General features: G+C 36.4%; 2 protein-coding genes across 5 annotated transcripts in view; both read right to left on the reverse strand.

Annotated features, from left to right (window-relative positions):
- LOC121729956 overlaps window positions 1–21,987 on the reverse strand; it is an 89,776-nt gene extending 67,789 nt beyond the window's left edge. For all 3 annotated transcript variants that reach the window (XM_042118715.1, XM_042118716.1, XM_042118714.1), the window contains exon 1: window positions 21,860–21,987. The gene's annotated coding sequence lies outside the window, so the exon portion shown is untranslated. The remainder of the gene's footprint in view (window positions 1–21,859) is intronic.
- Window positions 143–2,769, reverse strand: LOC121729963 (cysteine-rich with EGF-like domain protein 2). Of its 2 annotated transcripts, none has more exons than XM_042118727.1 (3): window positions 2,722–2,769; window positions 1,552–2,527; window positions 143–828 (listed from the first exon to the last, which is right to left on the reverse strand). In XM_042118727.1, exons 2-3 carry the CDS (start codon window positions 2,514–2,516, stop codon window positions 639–641), a joined length of 1,155 nt encoding a protein of 384 aa, XP_041974661.1. In that variant the 5' UTR covers window positions 2,517–2,527; window positions 2,722–2,769; the 3' UTR covers window positions 143–638. The 2 variants fall into 2 exon arrangements, with proteins under 2 accessions (XP_041974661.1, XP_041974660.1); XM_042118726.1 differs by having other exon boundaries at window positions 2,629–2,741.
- Window positions 21,988–22,784: the final 797 nt, after the last annotated feature.

The following is a 22,784-nucleotide window of genomic DNA, read 5'->3' on the forward strand; positions in this document are numbered from 1 at the left end:
TTTTTTTCTGGCCAGACTTTTTACAATTACATATTTCACTAGGCACATAATCAGTGATTTATGGTGACCGGAATATTTAATGAGTTAGTATTTTACTCTAATATGGAGTACAATTTTATTTGTTAGTAGATTAAGTACTTGATTTCTCATAAACACTGATTTCATGCGACTAGATACCTATCTATACACTACATAACCATTAACCAGTGTACAATAATTGTACCTATGTGTAATGTGACTACACTGGCAGTACATTGGCCGACCCAAACTAACCTACCTGTTAAAATATTACCAATAATTTATTTATTACTTACTTTTACAGTCTTTATTTATTTTAACCGATCTCGATAATAGTGCATTTAAAAAAAAGTGTATACATTTTATTGATGTCTGCAATAACAGACTCAAGATAGCATGCCCCATGCCTATACTCAACTAAACCAAAATGGATTACATAATATTTTATACAGATAGCCTGTCACTTATAAAATCCTTAAACATACAGGTTTCAGAAGTGCCCTTAATTCTCATAAAATTTTGGTTTAGCTTAGTTTGTTCCACTTGGGGTGGTGTTTTATAAATTAATACTGAATCAAATCGTAAATTCACTTCAAAAACTTGCTCTTCGCTTGCTTTCGTTATAACACAAACAACTGGAACAAATCCAAGTCTTTTAGATTAATGAGTCCCATGTGTCCGTTTATCATACAATAGTACTCGGCACCCACTATGTACGACAACACCATTATACCGACCATGCTTCCGATGTGTGTTGACTTCGGAAGCAGAATCCCTGTAGCCACGAGAAGACCCACATATGTTATGTACCTAATGAAGAAACATAGCATGTTAATATAATTATATTATAATAAAATAAACAAGTGTTAGTATAAAATTGTTCCCAAGAAAGTAAGTCAGTGAAAATTACTTTAGTTGTTTTTAAGTTTATGTGTATCATGTATGGTATTATAATTAAGTTCTTGCAATTATATTATGTACATATAAGCAAATTTTTATATATTTTTTATAATTTATTTCTAAGCAAAAATTTATTTAAGTAATATTTAAGCATTTATTCAAGGACCTTAACCCACCACCAAAAAATTATAATAATTTACCGTTGGTTTAACTAATCACACTACACATTACAGCTCTTCTTTTCTGTAAAAAATATCACAAAAATAATTACTAGTAATTTATTTTACCCAATTATTGTTATAAGAATCTAACAATATATTGTATAGATTTTTCTTATTTTTTATTGAGTATCAATATTGATCAATAAAGATTTTATCGTAGCCACTATTTGAAATTCTTTAAGTTGTAACACACTATTAAAACAAACTTTATATACAAATTACCACATAGTTTCATTTGTCTTGATTCTTTAAAAATAAATTTAGACTAAAAATATTAAGTAAAACCATCATTTCTTTCATAAAAATTAGTATGAAATCTTAACTTTTGATTCATGTCATTGTTTAGGCAGGCATTATCTGTTAAGGAAATAATAAAATGTGATTATCTTAACTGTGGGAACATTTAACTTACCTTGTTTTAGTTAACCGTTCCGCCTCATCATCCATGTTGCTGTCAGACAAACAAAATTGTCCCTTTTTGGTGTGCCCGTCCGCACACTTTTTACACATGTCTGGGCCGTCTCCGTAGCATCCGTTGCAGAACTTATGGCAGTTTATACATTTGTATGAGCCAACAGAATTAGCACAGAACTGGTTGGGCTTGCATACTTTCTCATCGTTACACTCGTCAACGTCCATGCAGCCTTCGTCGATGTCAAACTCGAAGCCGTGTTTGCAGGCAATGCAGTCCCGAGCTGTGCCATCTCTGCAGCCTCCCATGCAGGAGATGTGACACTTCAAGCATACATCTTTATCATCTCTCTTAGATTGGTAATACCCTGGAGCGCACTCATCACAATTTGGTCCTTTGTACCCCGGGTCACACAAACAGGTCCCATTTCCTTTTCTCGTGCCCTCCCCCCGGCACCTGCCGTGACCATTGCACAGGTTGCTGTGGTCACCGGGACACGGCGTGCAGCTCTTGCCATAATGATGCTTCGGGCAGCACAGTTTCATTTTATCAATACAAATATAAGTGAATAGATCGTCAGATTCGTCAGGGTTTTGGGCCCACCACTCCTCTATAAATTCCTCGGCTTTTTCCGCCGTATGGTGGCACTGCACGGCATATTTTGACTCCTCCTTACATAGACCATCTTGTATGTCTATCAGTCTCATTTCGCTGCGTTTGTATGATTTTTTCAGCTTTTCTTCCTCCCACGCGGCATCGCCCCCCTCATATTTACCTCGAGCGGTTCTTTCGAGGCCATTTCTAAAGGATTCTATGAATATTTTACACGAGTGACACTCTCCGATAGTCTTCGCCGGAGTTAGTATCCCGGGGTTGATAATTGGCGGCTTCACATCGCAGGACACCCTCCAGATTATTATAAAGACGATTAAGAAGTGCAAGCTAACTATCCTGTTAATTTCCATACCGCAAACCCCTAGAAATACAATAATTTATTAAATCGAGCGGCACAGGGCGCTGCATATTAATAATGCAAATAAACATAATAAACCAAATATAATACTACGATATCCGTACCCGAGCGATAATATAGCGCAGCACATATAATATTAAATAAGTAAACAGTATCTTACAGCACAATTTATCTTATTAATTTAATAAAATACTGACGTGTTTTAATTCTACTTGCTATGAATCGGGCACACTAGCGACATGGCGACATTGACGTTTCACGTTTGACATTTCGTTCCGTTTCAAGGAAACACGGTGAGCATAAAGACTTCAGCCTTATTTTATTTGAAAATCTTCAAACCGAAAAATAATAAATAATAAAATTTCGTCACATAAGCCTTTTAAACTTGTACATTTTAAAAACGTAGTATAAAAAAATTATAAAGGCTTCAACAAAAAACACTAAGTATAAGTACTTATTAATATTTTAATAGAATATTTTGATATACTTAATATAGGTAATTCTCACAATCTCATGAATGTTACAAGAAAATATCTATAATAACCATATTATAACGGTTATTTATATCTTTGGTTAAATCATTAACTCCAAGCCGAACTGTGAATTCTGTGATGGTTACCTTTGAATTGATTTACAGTGTCGAATGTCAAGAATGATTCGAGAATAAAAACAACTTTAATTTGTACCTGCAGTTAAATCGGACTTGTACGAATGCCCTTTACTTTTCACAAACTAAAGGCGTGACTGCAATGAGAAATGATGGATAATGTATTAAGTGCGATTGGATCAAAGATCGATATCGCACTGTGCGAATTATGAATACGGAATATATACCGTACAAAGGGCCCATCAATATTACGGTCGTGTTTGGCTTTCGATGAACACGGCGCGTAACTAAAAATAAACGCGGATGTAGAAACATGGGCGTACCCAGGTTCTGGGCCAGGGGGGGGGCAAATCAGATTTTTTATATGCTAGGTGTTTATAAAGAATAAAAAAAATATAATTTTAGTTGTAAAAATATTGTATTTCAAACAAATGGCAAAAATTCGTTTTCTTACTTTTTGATTTTTATAAATAAAATTACTAGATAATATACTGCCCCCCCCCCCCCCCTGGATAGTACCTACCAAAGTAAGATGGAAGAAAAGTTATGAAGGTACAATGTTATAAGTATAGACATCGGATTATATGCACGATCAAAGAGCAGAAATATGCATGCAAGTATGCACGATAAATTGGCCGATATATGCACAAAATATGCACAATCAAAAGTCACTTATTATTAAAATTTATTATTTTTTGAAGAGCTTTCCGGTGGTGTCGTTAATAAAAGCGTCAATTTTTATAATTTCATCAAATCCAAGATTTTTCATTTTTTATACACCACCTGTTGGCGACGCGACCTCCACCGTACTGCACCTTTAAGAAATGTAAAAAAAGAAACGAAGTTATGTTTTGTCTATGGCGAAGCGACGCCTCGAAATTCAACTGTTTTTTTTGTGGGATGATATAAAAGAGAATTGTCGGCGGATTTTGGGGCAGTCTATTTTAGTTTTTTCTGAAGTGTACATATTTGTGGTCTTCCGTTAATATACCGTGACTTTACTCGTACATCCAGAATTTTATTTAAAATTCCTCCTCCCGTAGCCTACACCACCAATAATAATTATCTACCACTATCGCCTAAAAAGTGCCATTATATGCATTTTCATATGCACGTATGCAAATGCATATAATCCGATGTCTAATTATAAGTAATATGCACGTCAAGAATTATTAAATTTATATAGATAGCAGAGATTTTATAAAAAAATCAATTGATTTTATATTATTTTCGGAAATGGAAACGCAATACCTGATAGGACCATAACTAGGGGAGACCAAGTGCGTTGCCGGCGCAAGACAAAGACAATAATTACGTACAGATTGTTAAACTTATATGTATTCTGTGGTACAGACTACACTGTACTACGTACCTACTGTACTGCAGACGCACTTGCATCATCGCTTCCTACTCGGAACTTTCACAATGCCACTTGTCTCAGCGCCATGGGACTTGGGAGTTCTGAGATTTCTATACTTGTTACGATTTTCCGTATCGATTCGTTCTTTATTATTTTACCTCTTTTAAAAGTACCTACCCAAAGGGTAAAAAACCCCATTACTTACTAAGATTTCGGTTTCCTCTATTAATAATAATATGTCCGTCGACGTATGTCTGTTATCAGCAGCCCCAGCTTTATAAATAGGCCGTTATAGGCCACGGTCTAGGGGCGACAACGCCCTAGGACAGGGGTCGGCAACTGGCACTTGTAGTTTTAGATGGAGGGGTCCAGATGCTGTGGGCAAATTTTAACGAGGTCCCGAAAAAACTCACACGTCATATAATGTAGCATTAAATATTAAATACATTACAATATTTCGCGGTCCGAGATTCGAGGCTAACGGCAGTGTCCATAGAGCCCTATAGTTACAACAGATGACGTGTATGGAGCGGCGGAAATAAAGTGGCATATTCTCATAAAAAATATAAATTTGACACAGGTTACCAGGATGTATCTTAAAACCGCGTTGGATACCTTGAAATATATTTTGAACAGTTGAAATATTACAAATTATGTACAGTATTTCTTCTGCCTCTTATAATACATCAAACGACGTTAAAAACAAAACCAAATAATAATAATTATTATGGAAGTGGAGCTCCCATCATGGGCGCCGGCAGGGGGGTGCCAGGGGGTGCACTTGCACCCCTTGGGAATCTCGGGATCAACAGGAATTATTGAAATAAAAAGCATTTTGTAACCCTATTACCATGCCGTACAAGGATAGTTCGTAATGTTTCGGCTAGTTTTTATTAATCGTAGGTTTCGGCACTGTGTGTGTGTGTGTATACGTTTTATGTGACGTAAATAGATAGTCACTATTATTCGTAAAAAATGAAAAGAAAAGAACAGAAGGAATACTAAAATCTGCACCCCTTAAAAATTATTTCTGCCGGCGCCCATGGCTCCCATCATATTATTACAAACTCTATTTTTGCCCTTGCCTTCAAAATAATATGAAGTTTAGAAAAAAATATGTCTTTCTGAGTAATGTTATTTTTTTATATCATTTAAATTATTGTTTGCACTGTAAATATCATAAATTTTATTTGTATAGCTTTAGTCCACTTGGCGAGCTTATTATTCACTTAACGTACTTTAGTATTCATTGAGTATGGATAATACCAGTATCTCCACTATGTACTTTAGTGAATAAACTAGCCCAGTTTAATCCTTTTATAAAACCTGCTGTTATAAAAAATAAAAATGCTAGTCCTTATTCTTATAAAACTCTTTGTAAATTGAAGTTGATATCATAATATTACATCTCGCATTCGAAGCGGAGAAAAAATAAAAGGCCGTAGCCAGCACTTTAAATAACCGACATTTTATTTTGTAATTCGTATTTCGAACTTATGTGTTTTATATATTCTGGCCGGTCTAGTTCTTTTTTAAAATTTCTCGGGGCGCTATCTATGAGATAAAAATTAAAAAACTATGTAGAGTTTATCCAATTTACTTTAGCCTTTAGCATCGGAATCTGAGCGATGCAAGCAACACAGTGCTATTTTAGTAAAATTCTGTTTACTAGTACTAACTACTATTATAGGATAAGGCATTATTACCCTAAATACCTATGCAGCAGCAGCTAGAGGAAATACCCAAATTGCGTGACGTTTTTAGAAGGATCAAAAAATGACCTTGTTAACCGAGGTTTTAGATCTTGTCACATAATATAATAATAATAATAATAATATCTATGGACGCTTCACACTACGTCAGTCTGGCCCCGTGGTAAGTACCTGAAGGACTTGTGTTACGGGTACCAGACAACGGAAATATATTTAATACTTTTATACTATACATACATTTAAGATTTTTATTATATGATACACATATTTAATACACATCCATGACCCAGGAACGTTGAAAACTTTTTGTTCCGTCGGCGGGATTCGAACCCGCGACCCCCGGCTTGAGCTACCAACGCGCTCACCACTGAGCCACAGAGGTCGTCAATGGTCAATAATAATCATTATTTTGACAAAGGAAATTAAATGATTTTAGTTGTAATGTAGATATAGCTACTACGTCTTGTCTTTACAATAATCCACTATGATACCACCGTCTCTTTGGACGGTGGCATCAATGGATTTCTGTCGACTGTCACACACCGCTTAAAATGCTTATTTTACGGAAATTAAAATTTCTATGGACACTTCACACCACGTCAGTCTGGCTCCGTGCTAATGTACCTGAAGAAGTTGTGTTACTTTTATAATATTTAAAAATTTTACTATACGATATACAAATTTAATATGGGTCATGGATGTGACCCAGGAACATTGAAAACTTTTTGTTGCGTCGGCGGGATTCGAACCCACCACCCCCGGCTTGAGCTACCGAGGTCGTCACGACACTGAGCCACAGAGGTCGTCAAAATTTTTGTACCTTATTACGGTAATCAACAAGTGTTATTCCCGGAGTTATGCCAATGGTCTCGGTAAAGTGTTAATTGTAGCAGCGAAAGAGTCATTTGAGACATAGCACTAGGAATAATTGCGAAATAATATGCTTATAACGCATTTTATGTTAGCCGACAGTGGTTAAGTAAACTTTTAATAGCGTCGAGAAAAATATAAAAAAGTTAAGTTTACAAGTTGGCGCAGTAATTAGTTTTGTTCGGGAACCGTACATTCTTCTGTGGTAATAGCTAATGCATGTCATCCAAGAGTCATTCAGAGAGATGACCTGCACCATCTCATTTTATAACAAACCAGATGACCCGGTGAACTTTGCATCACTTTCCCCCTTATATAAACCTTCCCTTGACTTCCATGAACATTTAAGACTAACTTTTGCCAAATCGGTTTAGCCATTTTCGAGTTTTAGCGAGACTAACAAAATTTTAAATTCCTAGATAGCTTGTTAGCTATATCATCATAAAGTTACTTGCCCTGCAAAATACACATAACTTTGAACCCTCGAAAAGTCTTAAAATGTAATTTTAAATAAGTACACGATTCAAAACATATCCCCCTTTTTTGGGAGTCGGTCAAAAACAAAATTATCCACTTTATCAATTTTAAGCTTAAACCATTCAATGTAGAAACGCTGGTCATCTCGACGGAAGCCGAAACGAAAATTCGCCAAGTCATTGAAGCTACAAGCAATCTTTGATCACAACCCGTAAAATAATTAAGAGGCAATTACCAAATAAATTGACTACAGATTGGGAGATATTATCTGTTGTGAGTCTATTCTCTATGGCTTGATTTTAAATATGAAAAAGCTAGATATGAATAGTAAAAGCTTGCTCTATAATCTACATAGATTAGTCACACGTCATATCAGAATACTGACAAAAACGTTCGCTGCTACAATTAACGCTTTTTAGAGCCATGCTTCAGCACGAATGGGCCGGCTGCGTCCGTCTGGAGCGTTCGTGGCCTAATGGGTAGACCTTTGATTCGCACTCTTAGAGGATGCAGGTTCGATCCCGGGTGGAGGCGTGTACCAATGAGACATTTTCTGATCTTAAGTACATAATACGGACGCTCGTACGGTGAAGGAAAACATCGTGAGGAAACCCGCACATAGTTGGTCCCAGACGTATTGACTAGTTCTTTCCTCTGCACTAGGCCGACTATTTTGCGAGAATGCCGTATGTGTTTGGGCAACCATACGGACATTTAAAAATATTGTCCTAGGCACTACCTACAGTATTTGAGGAGTGGTTACTTCGCTCTGAAAATACTATATAAATCATCCACAACGGCTGAAAAGGCCTAGTTATGTAAATCTAAACTCGGCTGACAATACTTTGGGCGGACTGCGACAAGTACACCCACGATGTCAAGTCTCGATGTGTACAATTATAACTCGATTGTACGCGACTGTATAGCCTTGGATAGCATATTGGTTCTACTGACGGTACAGTCGCCCAGAAATCCACCGAGTAAATTTGAACCATATTGCCAAGTCATAAGACGTAACCGCCGCACTCAGAGACGATAATATTAATAACTTGAATGTAATTAAATTAAGATTCAGATTCAGAGAGACAAAACTCCATGCGTTATATCTGTCAAACTCTTCATTTACTTCAGCGTTTCCCAAAACGCTGAAGGCCTTGAAGGGGGCGTTGTGTAGGGGCTTAGGGGGGTGATTATTAATTTCATTTCATAGATATGCATTTTAAATAAAAATTGCATCTATATTAACTTTTGGCTAGCTTTGAAAACTACTAATTTAGCATTTTGTATTCATTTTTATAAAATTTGGGGCAAAATACCCTTAATTTAAATAAAGGATAAGAAAGTAGGTAAAACAATGGGGGCGCTAAAAAAATCTTCTCAAAGTGGGCAGTAGTCATTTTAAGTTTGGGAACCCCTGATTTAATTGAAGTGTGGCACCTCCATCGTGGGTATCGCAGACACAATAGATTTTCAATTGTAATGCGGCAGCCGGCTGCCGCTTGGGGATTGATGGGTTAAGCCCAGATCCATACAAGTAGCCTGCTTATTTTCATGCACTTTTCAGAAGTAGCGATTCGAGTTTATATAATAAGTTGATAAATATTAAACGAAACCCATAGGATGTAAATAATATTGGCGCCTACTAGTTAGTAATGAATGACATGAGACACGATGACTCAATATCACTTGAAAACCATTGACTCATAAGGTGTGGCAGTTTTCCCGCTAGTATGAAAAACTATGTCCAACACGAGTGTGTATGTTGTATGAACATTGTACAATGTAAGTTATATATAACATACATTTGTATATACAGCTATACTATCTAGCAGTATTGCTATATTTTGTATACAAAATTTGCAATAAAATCTAAGTATCCATAAAGAAAATTAGGAGCATGTTATGGTCTTTATGTTACTTATATTTTATTTAAACCATAAAGGTGCATCAACTACCAAGTTGTTATTAAAAACCATTAAAGATTAACTGTAAACCATTTTTACTGGTCAACTTTTAGTGGTCATTAGTAGTGGTTCTAATATGATATAAGAAGTTAAGAACAACATAAATAAAGACAAACAAACCGCCGAGTAATCATTGAAGACCATTAAACAGTTGGTCTTTAATGGTCATTATAAGCTTAGATGTTTAGTGGTTATAATTAGTCTTAGTAGTCGTAGTGGCTCTAATTGGATATTAGAAATTTTGAATAACCCTCGATGACGCCTGCAACTCCGTTACACCAAAATTCATTTTTCGCGCATTACATTTTTGAGGACAAAAGTATCGATGTCCTTTCCCGGGACATGTGTATCTCCATACCAAAAATCATCAAAATCGCTTTAGCGGTTTGGGCGTGAAGAGTTAACGCACGCATTTTCGCATAGCTATAATATTAGTATGGATTTATAACATCTTTCATTTGGAATGACCAACTATAGGCCATGTTTAGTGGTTGGTAGCAGAAGTGGTTCAAACTTGTAACTAATAACTAAGTCACGTACATCCTGCGGCCGTCGCCATAAAAACGTCTAATCGTCGGTCAACGCACTCCGAGATTCCTAGATCCTACAAAATATCTGTTCACTCTCATCTTACCTTTCACAGGACCTTCTGCAGACGGCTTAAAGACTGATTTTGGAACGCCTTGGTAAATAACTTAGAATGGAATATTGGTACAATGTTGCCACCTTCGAGGTATTAACTTCTTTGTGCTAAAGCTTTACCAATGGGTGCTAAAAGTATGAAGCTATAAAATTTTCTGTAAAGAAAGTATTCTTAGTACCTTTTAATTTGACTTGATGGCCAAAACCTGACGTTTTGATTGGCTAACTTCAAACATAATATTATACAGGGCCGGATCTACCATATGGCTATTTGGGCTTAAGCCCATGGCCCCATGAGTTCAAGGGCCAAAAATAGACGATAATGCGAGAGAATTTATAATTTTATTAAATAAAACAAATATGCATGTATGCTTTGTCCTACAAATCCTACGATCAAGGTTTATTATGCAATTTAGGAGTTGGTACGAACTGACAGTTAAAATGTTGCAGCCCTAGTTTCAGCCAGTTAGTAGTTTCAGCCCCTAAGCTCACGATCCGGCCCTGATAATATAACCAAATATAAAGCAATGCTATTGAGGAAATAAACTACTGTCAGTAGACCATCATTATCTAGGCAATTATAGTGTTAAAGTCTAAAGAGCAATTGTAGTGTTTGAAATAAAATAGGTAACTGAATTAGATACTTGTTAACGACAGCTTTTCTATGAACCTGTTAGATTAGGTTAGGTTCCTAGGTTTAGTGCCACTTTCAACAAAATGGTTAAGGCTCACTTCACTACTACTTGGATTATCTGGATTAAAATTAAACCTAGGAGAACATGTGGTCTCTTTCGGAACACACAAGAAAACAAGAGAGGCAAGATAATATTTAATCCAGACTCAACTTAAACCTGGCTCGAATTTAATTAAAGGCTAACTTCACAAGCATAAAGCAAAAAACACGCATTAAAATTAGATTTTTGCACTCAAAACAATTTAAATTTGCACTCAAATCAAGTTTCGCAGTATTAAATTCTTTATTTGAATTCCCCAAAAAGCGGTACCATTTACCGTTTATTCTTAGACAATTTTAATCGCAGTCTCCGTAATATAATGGTTAGTGTACACAAGTGTCCGTTAAGACTCTGTTACCCAATGATGCTGACCTACTTGCTGTGTCGCAAACTACTTCTTAGATATACGATGCGAGGAATATCTCGAGACTCGATTTTATGACGTCAGTACGGTAACGTTCATATAAGTCTTAAGATATTTTGACAGAGAAATGGGATAAATTAATGATAATAAAGGAAATGATTTCTAGTACGTTTCACATCTCATTAAACTATGTATTTACTACATATTCAAGAAGGAAATATAACTTCCATATTTGCATCCAATGTTACGTTACAATACATACTAGACAGGTTTTGATCAATGTTGTACACAGATATACCTAGTATAGTAATAGATGCACCTGAGCTACCTTTACGGAAATATACATATTTGGTTCCAGTGGGCTTTTATTTTGCCGCTGGACTTAGCTTATTACATACTCTAAGACACTGCCTCTATTGTCAGTTCGCATGGTGACCGCGGGCGGCCAGTACACTCCATTCAGAGTTAATTTACCTCTAAAATAACCTCTATGATAACGACGTAAGGACCACAGATATTTAGAGGTTGAAGAGCCCGGAGGTCCGAATCACATCGCATTAGATGCTCCAGCACGTCCGCTAGCCCTATCGTCATTAGGGTTGTCAGCGCGCATAATTATGTAACATGTAAGAATGTAAAGCTGTTTTAAACCTTTTTCATGATGCGACCTTGGTATGAAAAAGTATTTTGTGAAGGTTTTCAACCTGTTCGAACTACAGGTTGAAAAACGTTATTAGAGTGCTTGTTGTTCTTAAAATCTAGTTGTACCTTTTAAAAAGTAAAGTTGTTTTAGTTGTTGCAGGATAAGTTGAAATTCATCTGTTTTAGTCGTGTTTTCCTTAATGATTTTAAAAAGCCATCAGGGGTCTCAAATTTTAGGAGACCCCTTGCGGGAATGAGAATTGGAGCTATATGTTACTAAATATAAGGTCATCTTGCCATTTACATAATTATATTATATGTCTGCAAAATAGAGTCAGGAATAAGGATTTGACATACATATAATAATATAGTCAAATTGTAGCCCGTAGGTACCATATCAAATCCCTCATATCTAACTCAGCGTTAGAAACTATTGCATTTTGACTAAGTATTGGCTTGCGAAATGGAATGTTGTTTTACATAAAAGCTAATTTCATTTTTATCAACCCTAATCACAATAATGGAATTATTGGCGGCCATCTTTGTTCAAATCTCGCGACACCCTCCGGCTGGCCGCCTGAACGCCGTAGATTATAGGCCACAGGCGCCCACTGAGATACAAAAACTTTCATGTACCGATTACAATATTAGGCTACATGATGTCGATAAAGAAATATAAATGGAACTTCTTTAAAAAAAAATAAGGGGCAAACGAGCTAACGGGTCACCTGATGGAAATCAACTTCCGTCGCCCATGGACACTCGCAACATCAGAAGAGCTGCAGGTGCGTTGCCGGCCTTTGAAAAGGGAATAGGGGAGGGTAAGGAAGGGAATAGGGAAGGGTAGGGAAGGGAATAGGCCTACCCTATTCCCTTTTTGGAATATTTATTCCGGATTGGGCCTCCGGTAAACTGCCTTACTCGGCGAAACACAGCGCAAGCGCTGTTTCATTTTCCGCCGGTTTTCTTCTATTGACAAACACACAAACTTACTTAAGTCTGTTTAGCTTTAAAGCGAAGAGAAATAAAAATGTCACCAAATCGTAAAAATCGACAAAGTTTTTGCCTGTAAATAAGAGCTGTTTTTAGGGTTCCGTACCAAAAGGGCGAAAACGGGACCCTAATACTAAGACTTCGTTGTCTGTCCGTCTGTCTGTCTGTCTGTCTCCAGGCTCTATCTCAAAAACTGCTATATAGCTATAAATCTGAAATTTTCACAGATTGTGTATATCTGTTGCTGTTATAACAACAAAAACTAAAAACAAAAAAAATTTAAGGTAAAAAATATAACTGAGTATCTTGTGAACATTTCAAGTGTCTACCTGTTGCTATTATTTAGATCGAGCGAAAAAAAGCAAAAAAATCACGATTGTTGTATGGGAGCCATACAACAATCGTGATTTTTTTGCTTTTTTTTCGCTCGAAAAAAAAATCACGATTGTTGTATGGGAGCCATACAACACATCGTGATTTTTTTGCTTTTTTTCGCTCGATCTAAATAATAGCAATAGGTAGGCACTTGAAATGTTCACAAGATACTCAGTTATATTTATAATTTAATAATTAATAATAAAATTAAAATAAACTAAATAATCCCATACAAAAAAAAACACTATTTTGCCTATTTTTGCTCTATTATGGTACGGAACCCTTCGTGCGCAAGTCCAACTCGCACTTGGTCGATAATTTATCTACTTTCCAACGATAATATTATGAACGAGCTACAGGTGTTTTTTACACCGTCAAACAGTGAATGAATCTTGAGAACCAAAATACAATTGTTTTAAGATACTGGAAAATAAAATGTACTTATCTGGAACACATACTTTAATACTGGTCACAGACAATACAGCAAACTTTTCACTCCGTCCAATTTTTCGAAAATTTTCCCACGCAAATTCACACACGCCGTATTCTTTTTATTATTTTTTTATATCCAGGAAGGCGACTATAGTTTGTGCGTTTTATAATGTTATGCGTGACACAATATAATTGACAATAGTAGGGAAGCTACCTAACAAAAATTAATCGATAGTTAAAAATATCGAATCACTTCGTAAAGGAATTGCAATCGAAATTATCGATTTCGTACTGACATTTCAGTGGTGCCGGCGATTTAAGATGGCCGCCTTTTTTTATCGATTTGATTTCGATTCAACAGACTCAATCTCTATTGACATAAGTTCCGTTTCATGCATATGACATTTTTCAAATGTTTTCGTAACAATGATTTTATACTCCTATCCTATTTCACAGTTAATATTTATAATGTTTATTAATAAGTTAACATTTAGCATCTTTTCATTTTTATTCATTTACAATTATAGGAAACATTTGTTTTTGTAGATGGAATATAATTTATTACATTTTGATTTTTTTTTGTTTTCTTGTAAAAAAACCCGTAGCAAGGAATATGAAAACTGTCACCCATATCATCTTAGAACGCACAAACAAGACCACATCCAATGATATTGTACTTATACAGATATTATGTTACGTCCATACTATTTTAAGGCTTAAATCTCTTCCGAACAATTTTCAAATTCAAAATTGCAGTCATTGACAAATTTAACAGATGAGTGAAACAAAAGATACGAAAAACCATTTACGTAAAAGAGACAGTTCTATTTTTAAACGTCGAATCGTATCGCTGTCTCTTTCTTCGCCTGAGCTATGAAGAAAATTCGATTTTTTCCAGATTGTTCGAAAAAATATTTGAAAATGTAAATAATCGAGGTATTTATTGCAATCAAGACATGTGGTAAGAGATTCCATGTGTTTTGTTTACTTTCGAGTCATAATTGGTACATTTTTGATACACGCACGACATCATTTTCAATTTATTTAGGTAAGACAAGACGCGGCACGTTCGTGACTGCGCTCGATGCAGACTAAACAACAGACGGCCCAATTGGGCCGTATTTGAAGCTTCACAACGCGCGCGGTAGTAACATATCTGGTTTGAGTATTTCATCATTGACCACATCTTAATTAGCAGCGCATTAGTAGAATCTGTACGTAGTTTTTATCAGCATGAAGAAACGCATTAATTGCGTCCATAGATAGCAGAGTACATCGGAGTAAAAAGTAGAGATAAGTCACAGCGGGCGGCACAGCTGGCAATAAACATGCTTGGGATACGGTCCTTGCTGTACACCAATGTACTGATGGCATATAAAAAGCTATGGAATAATCGTTAAAACTTAAGGCGTCGAGACCGAGATGCAAAATTTCTTAGTCTTTCGGTAGATCTGTCAGACGCTTTTTGGTGGTTTACGCCTACAAAATATACTAACAGCTTTAGGGTTACTCCTAATAACGTCACGAGGAGATGATGGTGATTTAATGAGCGATTTAAAATAATAATAAGCAGCATATTCAAATTTTGAATGTCCGAAATAGCATTCGGCTATCGACTCTCTTTTTTTATGAAATAAGGGGGCAAACGAGCAAACGGGTCACCTGATGGAAAGCAACTTCCGTCGCCCATGGTCACTCGCAGCATCAGAAGAGCTGCAGGTGCGTTGCCGGCCTTTTAAGAGGAATAGGGTAATAGGGGAGGGTAGGGATGGGAAGGGAAGGGAAGGAAATAGGGGAGGGTAGGGAAGGGAATAGGGTAGGGGATTGGGCCTCCGGTAAACTCACTCGGCGAAACACAGCGCAAGCGCTGATTCACGCCGGTTTTCTGTTAGAACGTCGAGCCGGCCCATTCGTACCGAAGCATGGCTCTATTGCAAAAAAAAAAAAAATACTAAATATAATATAAAGGATCAAACAAAGAAAGATAAAGAGCATAACATTAGGTACTTTAAACATAAACCTTTTTTTCTATTTGTGGAAGATACCACTTGTACAATCTACGCAAAAGACTTATCTGTTGACTGTACCGAGCTATGGGACCTGCGTTTTTAAATACCTCAGTCTTAACATAGTCATAAATATTGTATTCATATTAACTCCAACATAAATAATGTAACTTGGGCTCGTTATATCCTTTCTTTCTCGAGATTAAAGATTAAAGTACGATCGTCCTTTTATTTAATTACAATTAATTGTAAACTCTATGTTTCTCTTTAAGTTGTCATTTATTAATACTTCTATATTTTTTTTATTCCAAAGACAATATAACAAAATTGAACAATTTTGTACGAAAATAGATTTTAATATCCATACTAATATTATAAATAAAAAATTGTGTCTGTCGCTGTCTTCACGCTCAAACCGCTGAATTTATTTTGATTATATTCGGTATGGAAATAGTTTAGGTCCCGGGAAAGGACATAGTAAACTTTTTATCTCGGAAAAATGTACGGTTCCCGCGCGACAAACTTTCTGCGCAATGAAGTTACGGCGCTATCTAGCAAAAAAAAAACTCTATCTACATATGTTTGAATGCACTCCCAATAAATATCTCTATGGATCAATTCAGACCACAACGCGACTCGTAGATGCGTTTCTAACTTGTATGGATTTGACAGTTTTTCAGGACATCTTACCAGAGTAGACAGAATGATAGTGTATGTCGACTTAGAACTGATGTTGAAATTTTTAAATTTGACGTATTATGACGAAAATCGTCGCTAGGGTTGTTAACTTGTTACCTACGAATTTAAAACTATGACATATTCGCTGGACGTGTTCCTCTTTGGTCGTATTGTTGTTTATGTTTTGGCACATGCGATTAAAATTGACAGAATCTAATTTTGAAATCTTTATTTTAAATATTTAAATAAATTAAATAAATTATATCAGCCAGCGCGAGGCACATTCCGTTCATAATCCTAGTGAAACCCGACGAATTTGACAGATATTGAAACCTGTCCGTCTCTTTGCAGTCGAACTACTGGTCGTTATGTCTATTGTGGTCTTACGCTCACGAAACCTGTCAATTCAGTACTTTAGAAATGCACCTACGCGTCGCGTTGCGGTCTGAATTGACCCTAAGAGTCCTTTACCTTTAGTCCATTACCTGTTCTAACACGTGGCTTAACTAATGAAGATGTTACGTCACAGAAAATCGATTACTCTTCGAATTCGTCTCGATTAATTAAACATAGGTAGAAAAACTCTGCGAGGGAGAGAAGGACGCCCTGCGAGATGACAATGAGAGGGAGAGGGATGGATATAGAAACTCATTACCATCCCGAAGCTAACGGCTCACTCTGTAATGAGGGAATAGTGATGGTTTTACGGGCTTTAGCGAGTTAAATGGTGTAAGGTATAAGAGAAGGCGAATTAATGCAAAATTTATCGACTGTTGTTTCCGAGTATTGTTTGAATTAACTTAATTTTGTCGCTGACTTTGATATCTGTGTAAAAGAAACAGTTTTTATACGCATTATCTTATAATTTATAGACTATTGTCTTCAAGTTTTGCTAACTTCAAAGAAAAAATGCAGTTACTAAAGCCGCTTTTTTTTCGCTTATAGCTATTCTTAGCATTCCTTAAATGTAATTATTATTTAAAAATATACTTAATAATATTTTTAAGTTTAAGCTTTATTTCATATTGGTTTATTTTTTTCTGAGTGAAACAAATATTTTGAGCAAGTCTACGTGATGACCTACCACCGGTTCGGGAACAGAATCGGCGTAAGAAACTCGGACGGGGCTCACTTTCTACCAAAAATAATTTATTTTATAATTTTAATAAATCGCTACCTCTCCTGCCTTGTCCGGTGTCTCAGGCGGAACTGGCATAGCATTCCGCCGGCTCCTGTGAACTCTCGCCACCCACAGCACTTAGCCGGCTTGCAGCTTAGTTCCTACTTAGGTACACCTAGTCCTACTTACGCCCTATGCTATGTTTAGGTCTCATACTTAGGCATGTTGGCTTTATTTTATTTAATGCCTTTAATATAATATAATGTTTGTGTTTGGTGCTGTATTGTCTTAAAATGTTTTAGTAGATGAGATATAGAAATTGTATGATGTATGATGAGAAGAATTGAAACGAAAATACATAAAAGTTAAGAAGTTTTTGATCGACTTCAAAAAGAAAATTTTTGAAGTCGCTTAAATATAATTAAAATACCGCTTTTATGAATAAAAAATGTAAAAATTAATTTACAATTTTATGCAAGCAATGTATCAGGAACCTGATAAATAAGTTGTAAATGCAAAAAAAAATAATTACCTATCAATTTCTTGGCTTAAAATTCAATTTTGTCTCGATACTTGCAATTCGATACAAAAAACATCAACGCGCGGGAAGGCTCGCACAAAAAGAATCATTTTTTTTCTTTCTTTTCATAACCGATACATTTTTTATATTATATTATGCTATGACGTTGTTTTTCAATTTCATTATTTCTTAACGTATGTATTAACCAAGAAAGAAAATTCTCCAACAATTTTTACGTAACTTTAACATTGACTAGAATAATAATAAATTTATGTTATTAAAATGTTTATAATTTTACAACAACTCGCATAAGAATTTGAACTATACTACGTGACTCGTCTTATCTTTATATCTACGTATAGGAATATATAATTTATCCATCAGATGAAATCACGTTGACATTAAATCCAGATATTTCAAACATAGTTTAGATTTTAGGTCATGTTATAGAAAAATAGGGATAGAAAATTTTCTTCTAACTATTCCCAATCAATGTTCATCGGTCCCAACTTCCAAGATGGCTTTAGCATTTCTCTCCCTGAGGTTATAATATTATAAGGTTTTCATATAGGTTGAAATTCTTACAGGTGTTAAATAAAGTAACTAAATTAAATTAGTGATGTAGTAATGTAAAAGGTAACAGTTTGGTTATAAGTGCTAAAAAATACTATCCATACTAATATTATAAATGCGAAAGTGTGTCAGTTTGTCTGTCCGTTATTTCTTCGCAGCCAAACCGCTGAATCTGATTTTGCTGAACCGAAGTATAGATACTTTGAGTCCCTGGACATGGGATACTTTTTACCCCGGAAAAATGGACGGTTCCCGCGCGATAACGAGTTTTAGCGCAACGGGGTTTCGGGTATCATCAGGTACTCTATAATATTACAGGCATTATAGCTTCCATAAAAACTTTCATTTTTAGCAGGTAGGTTAAATAATGAGTTTTTATCAGAAAATTATCATCTTTATCGGACCGACGATTTTCGTCGGACGTTATATTTCACGGAAACTATACCGCGATATCATCTACGTCGGCCTCACGTTATGTTTACGACGTACTACGTTATAGTTACGATCTCGATAACGTTTTTTACGTTTTGTATTTAGGTAATAGAAATCACGAACGGTATTATAACTCAATAGTAATCTGTGCACTGATAATTCGCCCCCATGTTACGAAATATATACAATGTTAGGTTTTTTTCGTTACGGAATTTCTTGATTCGGTCGCCCATGCTCAAAGCGCGCGATAGAAGTTAGGTAATAGCCAGTAATTCACTGTGAAAGTAGCAGCGCTAAATATCTTACTCACTGTGAAGCTTTTTTTTAAGTTTAGTATTGTGGTAAATTGTTATAGTTACTCGTAATATTATATTACAAAATATAATTAAAGTACCTAATACAAAGTCCCAACGAGGAAAAATACTTGGAAAATTGTAATGATAAGAAAAACAACTAGAATAACTATAAATACCAAACATAAAATATGTTCATTGAAAGCATAAACTTACTTGTAAAGTATAAAATATTTCTTGGTACAGCCAACTAGATGTTATTCACTACTTCCTTTGCGATAGCCGATAGTCTTACAGAAATTCATCAAAATCGGTTTAGGGTAGAGTTCCTTATTTGTGATAATCTTATTTAAGTATGGATTTATAAGTACCAAATCAAAAATAGTACCTAAAGTTATCGTACTTAAATGTAGGTACTATCAGAGAAGTTGATTGATAGGTACATGGAAAACCTACGAAATTTAGGGCGGATTCGACCAAAAAGTAAAATTTTACTCGAGTATAACCGTTTCCTAATCTAAGAGTAAGCTGGTTTCGCGTTTTTCGAACTTCTAATCCAAGAATGAGGTACCCAGGTTCTGGGCCAGGGGGGGGGCAAATTACCCATATTCTGGGCCAGGGGGGGGGGGAAACACCCATATATTGGGCCAGGGGGGGGTAAATCAGATTTTTGATAAGCTAGGGTTTACAAAGAATAAAAAATTAATAATTTTTAGTTGTAAAAATATAATAATAAAAGATAAAAGTACTAGATAATATACTTAGTAGGGACGTCAACATGATCCAGGGGGGGCAACTGCCCCCCCCCTGCCCCCCCTCGGTACGCCCATGTACACGGGAGTAAATATTTACACGGGCTATTTGTAAATATTAAACTGAGAATAGTTGCACAACGGTGTGTCAACTGTCACGGTCGGTGTCGTTGTGAACTATAATTGTCATTTTATTTCATACTCTTCGAGTAACTTGGTAGACGCAAACGATGATATCCTAGATTCTAGAGTAAATTAAAGGAGTAAAATTAGTCTCATGATAGTTATACTCGTGTAACTTCAAGTTTGGTCGAATCGGGCCTAAAGTCGCGTTAAGTCAAACCTAGCTGACAGATCACGATTAACTTTGTGTTGACATAACCCGACCAAATGACGTGGGTCCGCCATCTGCAGAAGTATATAAAATTGAGTAAGTATTCCTCTTTTGTGATTTGTCATTAGTATTAAGTATATTATCACTGCAAATCTCTACTATGTAGCATAGTATGAGATCATGGAAAATAGCATATCTCCATACCTGTGTCATGTACTCCAAGGCTAAGGATTGACATTTTGTAGTGTAAGAGCCAAGGTCCATTGAATCACTATTCAGATTCGCCGAGTTGACTTCGACAGCGGAATATTTAGCGACGAATATGGCACAAACGACAATTTTAATAAACTGGATTTTTAACTCATACCATAAAATTAAAAATATATTACGAATGCCTGTAACTTTTTCACGTAAAAGCTGAAAGGTTTTTCATTTTGCATGTTTGGAACAGAGATAGATATATTTTATTCCTGGGAGAGGACGCAGGATAGTTTATATCCTGGGAAAGTGAGTGATTCTCGAGCAATAAACTAAAACAATTACATTATCCTATTAGGCCTCTGAAATGCATAAATCGCTTTTTGTATGATTTAACATGTTCATGATAAAACATTATGTTAACATGCAGGTGGACACCCGCCGTTTGTTTCTGATATCTATGACACCCGCGCTACATAATATCACCTTTAAAATGCTTCATTTAAACAAGATTGACAGTTTTTCACACGTAAAAAGCGCGGGAGATATTAAATGTAGGACGTTAAGCATCATAGTTATGTTCTTTAGATGAATTAGAACAAGACTGCATTTAAAATTCAAAAAGAAAATTTTGGGTTAGGACACAAATGCTAAAAATTGCAGTGACCATATTATAATAATTGTAGGTATCAATACTCCACATTCCACAAGATATTAATGCATCATGAAAGGCACACAATAATTTATAATTTAGACAAATAATTCAGCGTGTAGTATACCGTAAAATAGATGTTAACTAAGAGAATGTAACAACGTAAATGTAACGTGAACGTTCACGTTACGTTAGTAAACACCGCACGTAATATTTACCTCTTACTTTTTCTTATTAGAAAACAGTACAGTCACAGTGTTCGCTCTCAGAAATCTTCTTGAGTTTCAGTTTTTTCACGTTGTTATAAAATATGTAAAACGAAACATGATTATAGTGTTATGTCAGTGTAAGTAAATTAATATACGATTCGAGTGTAAGCAAAGCGTGACGTAGGTACAATACGTAACAAAGGTATTTATTATTTAGCGAGTCGGTGCTATATTAAAGCCTTCTTAGACCTTAGCGGTTGACGAGGTCATGTATTAGGTAACACTTACACGCAAGCAACCGTAACAAGCAATGAATGACTTACAAAACGATGCAAACTTTATTTATTGACGATCAATTTTGTGCGCGCCGAAAAATTAAAAAAAAAAACAACAAACCTCTTTTGAGTCGGCTGAGTGCGGCTAGTCCGAAGTCGTTTTTGCGGCCAATAAAAGTAAACAATCACTATTATGAAACACTGGTCACGTCTAACACTCACTAGCGCGTGCGCGCGCGCCGGCCGATCCGCACTGACTAAGTGAACGTGGCTGACCTTCCTGCCCACCGAGCTTAGCTAAACCTCTCCTTATTCAGCGCTGCCCCAAAATCCAGCGATCTGTTGCGAGAGCTAGGCTCTAAGCACCCACAAGAATGAGGCCCAAGCGGGCGCGACAATGGTGCACGCAGAGCCCCCGCTACCATATGTGCAATGTGTGCAATGCACACGGGCGCCATCCTGTAGGGGCCGCCAAATTGCCATCTTTAGGGGCGTCAAAACCAAGGTCCCAAAAAATTTGCCTAAACGGGCGCCAAAACCCTTTTTTTGCACACAGGCGCCAGTAGCCCTTATGGGGGCCCTGCGTGCACGACTCCTGGTATCCGGGAAAATGTGCGGGCAGGGTGCACGTTGCAGAGTGTGGAAAAGCCGACGCTCCTGGTCTATAGCATTCTTTAACTCACAGACTAAGGCAAGACCTACCTTACGTGGGAGAGCCATCGGCACGAATGGGCCGGCTCGACCGGAGAAATACCACGGGCTCACAGAAAACCGGCGTGAAACAGCGCTTGCGCTGTGTTTCGCCGAGTGAGTGTGTGTACCTGGAGGCCCAATCCCCTACCCTTTTCCCTTCCCTACCCTCCCCTATCACCCTATTCCTTTTTAAAAGGCCGGCAACGGATGAACTGCAGATGCAGCTCTTTTGATGCTGCGAGTGTCCATGGGCGACGGTAGTTGCTTTCCATCAGGTGACCCGTTTGCTCGTTTGCCCCCTTATTTCATAAAAAAACCTACTATTTAAAAGTAGGTTTTTTTTATTATTTATA

This window comes from Aricia agestis, chromosome 8, assembly GCF_905147365.1.
Source record: "Aricia agestis chromosome 8, ilAriAges1.1, whole genome shotgun sequence".
Classification (NCBI taxonomy): domain Eukaryota; kingdom Metazoa; phylum Arthropoda; class Insecta; order Lepidoptera; family Lycaenidae; genus Aricia; species Aricia agestis.